This window comes from Parasteatoda tepidariorum, chromosome 10 (assembly GCF_043381705.1).
Source record: "Parasteatoda tepidariorum isolate YZ-2023 chromosome 10, CAS_Ptep_4.0, whole genome shotgun sequence".
In the NCBI taxonomy this organism is placed as follows: Eukaryota; Metazoa; Arthropoda; class Arachnida; order Araneae; family Theridiidae; genus Parasteatoda; species Parasteatoda tepidariorum.
Window position 1 is genome coordinate 2,081,374 of NC_092213.1, and position 6,311 is coordinate 2,087,684.

The 6,311-nt window shown below is 33.4% G+C and overlaps 1 protein-coding gene across 1 annotated transcript in view; it reads left to right on the forward strand.

Moving 5' to 3' along the window:
• LOC107451842 (peroxidase) overlaps positions 1–6,311 on the forward strand; it is a 49,330-nt gene that overhangs the window by 29,941 nt on the left and 13,078 nt on the right. The window contains exons 9-10 of the mRNA XM_043049793.2: positions 3,104–3,239; positions 4,952–5,305. Of these exons, the coding sequence (XP_042905727.1) occupies positions 3,104–3,239; positions 4,952–5,305 (490 nt within the window). The remainder of the gene's footprint in view (positions 1–3,103; positions 3,240–4,951; positions 5,306–6,311) is intronic.

Sequence of the window (6,311 nt, forward strand, 5' to 3'; positions counted from 1 at the left end):
GGCTTTATCTATTTTGGTTATAAATATATATATATATATACGTAAAAGTACGTTAAGTACTGCAGTAAGAACGCACTATAAGACAAAACCTCTCTAATCACGCTTTCAAATCGATTTGCGCTTCTGTTTTCACATTTTGTAATCTGGCAATCTTGTTAGGAAAATATTTTAAATCATTCTTGAAAAATGTCCCGTTCATTTGAATTCTTTATGGATTTTGCTGTGTGTTTTATTCTGTTTTTTCTTAACATTTCATTTTCTGATTTTACGTGATATTTTTACTTAATGTGTTCTATTTTATTTGTTGTAAAAAAAATTTTTACATTTTTTTGAGTGCTCCTCACACTATTGTATTGGTATGTTTTGCTTTGGGTATATTGATAAAATATTAGAAAGCTCTCCCTTTTGCGGATATAATCGTGTGAGCGGATGAAAAGATTATATCTTTTATTTTTTCGGATTTTTATAAATTTTTTTCTTTCTTTTTTTCGAATTTTATCCCCCCCCCCCGGATATTTATTTTTTTTCTTCCTTTTTTTCATTGTTCTGTGATTTTTTCCATGTTTTCTCTTCATTTTAAACTTATATATATTTATTGAGCCGGGGATAGAATACTTGCCTCCCAATGAGGTGACTCAGGCTCAAATCCTAGTGATGGTAGGTCAATACAAATTCTGAGCTACCACCAACCACAGTGTAGACGTGAAATATCCTAAGTGGTAGATGCATCATGGGTTCGAGTCAACTTGCCGTCGAGCTTACGTATAAGGTTTCTGTGGTTTTCCTCTCCATGTAGCGCAAAATGCGGGCTAGTTCCATCAAAGAGGCAAATTTCACTCAATACTCGATCTAGAGAGGTTTTCTTGTCTTCTGGATTGTGCTCAAAATTACAAGACTGCGGAGAACATTGGTAGACGTAAACTTGAAAATGGGTCGACTGTTCAACGCCGGTAATAAAAAAGAAGTAAAGAAAAAATAAAATATTTTTTTAAAAATTGCATATACTATTATAACTATAGAATTTTTTATTTTACTACTGTACAAAAGAAGTTAATTAATTTGCTGTCTTTATTGTCTCTCTCGCTCTCTCTATTGCATTATTGTTCTTCGGATAATAAACTTCTATGAAGAAATAAATGAATAATAAGCGATTGTTTACAGAGTGTACCATTCTATGTCTAATGTTCTCTTAAAGCAAATCTTTATATAAATGCAACACTAAGAAAAACATGCTTTTTTTAAACTTTTTCTCAAATGGCTATATTGCCTTGGAGTTTACTTTCAAAATTATACTCCATAAATATTGATAGAGTTCTTATAAAAAAATATCAACATTTAGGTTTATTTTTTAGAAGAAGATCCGTCTTTTGCTTTCTGGAAAGGGGGGAGAGTAGCGAACGTTGCATTTATATAAATGCGATTACTGGTAATTTTTTTTTAACTTTGATTTTTTTTCTACATGCATCTGTAAATTCATTTACTTTCTAAATAGTATTTTTTTAAAAGGTTGTATACTTCTTTAAGTACACTTATTAATATCTTACAGACAGCAGTGTAGTTTATTGATATTTGTTAGAGAGAAAAAAAATAGAAATTCACCAAATCTTGAATTCCAGGAAAATGATTAGTTTAAATAACAGTCATTCTAAGTTAATAGTAAGTAACTCAATTTAAGCCTTTATGTTAGATTAACCATAAATTGCTTAAATTATTTCTTTTTATCCACCGTAGAAAGAATCAAGAATGCTTTTGTTGCTGATATGTACAGAATAAAATTGTGTGTAATAATCAATCCTTAAATAAAAAAAATAACTTTGATTACATTTAAACATATTACAATCATACATAAACTTGGTATTAGGTTAATATTTTAATATTTGCTTCCTCTCTTTTCATTCAACTGTTTAAAAAATTTTCTGGTAACACTTCAATGTCCCGGTATTCATGAGTCATGAAAATGACAGCCAGAATAATGACAAATTTGCCATTTTATAGCATTTAACTTCACTTTAATTTAACATTTTGGCTTAAGACGTTTACATTCCGCAGAAAACAACAGGATCTCTTGAAATAACTCAGATAAATCTATGTAGTTTATGTTATTAATGATTTCAAGAAGACAGGAAAATGACAACACAAAAACCTACTCACCTTGAAAAATTTTTTGAAATAGATTTTGAACCAGAAAATTGGTTCTTTATTGATGCAACAAGACATGTTCATATAGGAGGGTATCTAATCAATCTATTAACATAAGATATTGATTGCTGGCTTTATCTATTTTGGTTATAAACCACTAAATAAAATTAGGCAGGAAAATGACAGATTTTCTTGGGACAAACAAATTATTGACAGAAAAAATTAATTTAAACGAAGTTTTTATAAATAATACCCTCTGCGTACATTCTAGAAATGCTCCCAGTTGAGATAAAAAAAATTAGATATTGAAAAATTTATGTGAAGTTTTGAAGCTAGATATTATTGGAAACATTGTTTGGGACATGCCAGGAAAATGATATTTTGTTATTCAATTAAATTTTTTAACTATTCAAAACAGTCAATTCTAGTGCAAAGTCATTTCAAAATGCTAACAGCAATGCTATTTATTAATTTCCTAAAAAAAAGTTCTTTTAGTATTATAGTATTAGATCTTGGAGCAAGGGACAGTGAATTGTCACATTTCGTGAGAATCACCCATATATATATAGCTCAACGGCAAGAGGATTCTAACTCGTGATCCGTCAACCGAGGATATTTTACGTCGATACTGTGGCCAGTGCAACCCGGGAGCAGAATTTGTATCATCCAGCCACCACTGGGATTCGAACTTGGGTCACCTCATTGGGAGGCAAACGTTCTATCCCCTGCGTCACCGCGGCTGTTTATATTTTTATAAACAATCCGAAATCCGAAAAAAAATATTTATATTCCACGAAAATATGTTTTTGTGTCTGGTTGTGTAATAGCATATTTGAAATCTCCCCTTTGAGCCATTAAGATTGGCAATTAGCTCGTGATCATCAGAACTAAAGTTACTGTGTATATGTGTCTTTGCACCAGTTTATTTCGTTTAAAAAGTTTAACTTTCAGTTCACATTTACAGGCGATGAGCGTGTGAATCAGCATGTTGAGTTGGCGTCCGTGCAAACCATGTATGTTCGATGGCATAACAAAATGCACGATATTTTACATTCCATGAACCCACACTGGAATGGAGAGAAACTGTATCTCGAGACAAGGTAATTTCCTTTCAATTAAATGTTTTGTTCTATCCAAATTATGATTTCTGCTATGCGCAAATAACGGTAAACAACGTAAATAAAGCACAAATAAGTGCACAAAATCCTACAAACTATAATTTAAAACCAATAACAAAAATAACGGCATAAGTGTGGAAGCATAGTATTTCAGAAGAAAGCACGAGATAAACAAGTTGCAATACAGAAAAAAAGAATGGTATAATCAAAGGGAAGAAGAAAAAGTAAGAGCAAGATAATAAAATGAAAAAAGGAATAAGAAATTACGAAAATAAAAAATTTTTTAAATCTTCCTTTCAATGTCTTTTTTCTTCCCTTGATCTAACTATATTGTCTCCCTTGATCTAACTAACTTATTCCACGGTGCTTGACTCGTTGTCTCTTTACACATGTTTATCTCTTGCCATTTTGTGTTATGGCACTGAGGAAGGTTCTTGGTAATAGAACCGAAACTATAGTATGCCTGTTTTTGTAAATAAAGTACATAAATAAAGTACAAGCAATTCTACAACTGCTTGTACTTTATTTATGTTGTTTATCTGTATTTAGTACTCAAATGTGATGCTTTCATTGATTAAATTTGAATTGCAACTATGACTATTTGATTAGAGGACTGAATACAGTGTTTGAAAAAGATCATTTTCAAAGTGGTTCCTTTTAAGTTATTTTAAAAAAAAATATTTTCCAACCACTACAAAATTTATGACAAATTTAATTTAACCAATAGAGCGAGTTCAAACGTGATATTTCTCTAACCAGAAATCGTGTTATGAACAGTCTGAAAAGAAAAGTAGCGTCCTTATTTAATATTTGTATATTTTTGAAGCGAATGATTGTTGCAGTTAATTTACGTCGCACTAGAGCTGCACAATGGGCTATTGGCGACGGTCTGGGAAACATCCCTGAGGATGATCCGAAGACATGCCATCACAATTTTGATCCTCTGCAGAGGGAATGGGGCACCCCCGCTTCGGTAACTCAACGACCTGCACACGAATTTGAAGCGAATAAAGTTTCCAATCAGACAATACCTTTACCATTTCAGTTTCTTAGGAATAATGATAGGCCGGGACAACCTGGTCGGTAGGGTGTTGTGCCCATGTCCGATAGTTCGTGGGTTCGAACTCCGCCGGCCAAAGACTCCCCGTGCAGTAAATGGTGACTGATGCACGTTAAATCTGTCGAGTAGCAAAGTCCTCCATGTTCCCATAACAAATCAAAACCTCTGGGGGTACTGGTTTGGAAATCGATCGTTCTCTGATCCGGGTCAAAAATTACTATCTGCGGATGAATGAATGGATGCATGGGTTCGCACTATAAACGGGTGTGACGTGTGTGTGTGCGTGAAGACGAATTTTTGGCCGTAGATGGCGCCACTTAAAAACAAGAAACGCACCCTCTGCCTTAAATTTGCTCTGTTTCCCCAAGAGGGCTTGCTAGTGTGGCAAGTAGCATTAAAAACAACAACAGGATTAATGATTATTTAAATATTTTGGATTACTTTTAGTTCCTTTTCTAAAAGTTCATCATTTAACGAATTTTTTACCTCCATTGCATAATTCATATCCACATAATTACGTTATATTAAAAAAAACGGAATAACAAATATTTATTTATTGCACGTTCACAAAAACGAACTTAAAAGAAATAATTCAACTCTTTTGTTTAAAAGCTGTACTATGTCTCTCTTACAGACGACTTGTAACAGCTTTGCAGCAGTACATGGTGTACAACGAATACTTACCACTATTGGTGGGTCGTCAGAACATGAGGAAGCACAAACTTTACGTTGATTCAGGATCCCTGTATGATGATGAACTCAGCCCGAATATGTTGCTCGAATTCAACACAGCTGCTTTTAGGCTGCACAGCATGGTACCCAAGGAGACCAGCAAGTTCCATCCCAATATATCGTTTGACCTCTCCTATTCCTTCTACTGTCCCCTACACCAAGGGCAAATAGGTTCATATGTTGGAGGATCATGCGAAGTACCCTCTCAAAGAAACGACCCTTTTATACAAGATGACGTGAAAGGTTTTTTATATAGGTAAGTGAGTCGAAAAGCCTATTATAAAGCCAAATTTTTTTTCTAGTTACATATTTTAGGGATTTGGATTGATTTTTAAAATGAACTTCATTAAGCATATTACCTAAAATTGATTTGATTTTTAAGACTATTTTGTTTAATGGGATTTTCAAAATTCTACCTTCTGTCAATAACTGGTGAGAAACTTGGATTCATAAACTAACGAATTTATAAATTATGCGTTCATAACTGCAAATAAACTCGAGGAGAAATCATGAAATGAACGAACGCACAAGAGCTGTCCAATGTTGGCATCTCTTCTTGAACCCACGAAAACCTTTACTGTTACCCATATTCGTATGATCCTTACTTTTACTGCTCTTTTATGTATTTATTTTCTGAAATTATTATCAGATGGCTGAGAAAATCGTAGGTGAAAAAAGCTCATCGACATTTAAAAAGTAATGAAGTATATTTACCATGGTAAGGCAAATTTTACGAGCACCCTATTTCTAAATTTTAGAACACGTTATGATTTATTTTAAATGTAGAAATAATAATTTTTTCAAAAATGCTTTTAAATAAAAACATTAATAATTTGCAAGCTGATGATGATGTTTCGCTATACATTAGAAATCTCACTTTTTATTAACACTCTAAAGCAGGGGTCGGCAACCTGTTTGTCCTTAAGGGCGCAATACTAAATTTGAAAATCACCGAGGGCGCATATTTTACAGATAATCATGCACAATCCTAAACTCAACTGACTACTTGCTGTATATCGCCGTTTGACAAGAGTTAAGTAAATCGCTCTGGCTATCATACATTTACATTAGTCCAGCGAGGGCGCATTAAAAATCGATCGGGGGCGCCATGGCGCCCGCGGGCGCCGCGTTGCCTACCCCTGCTCTAAAGAATACGACTAACTATGAGGTTTTTCTATTACTCTGAAGAATACAACTAACTATGACGTTTTTATATCACTCCAAAGAATACAACTAACTATGACGTTTATCTATTGCTCTAA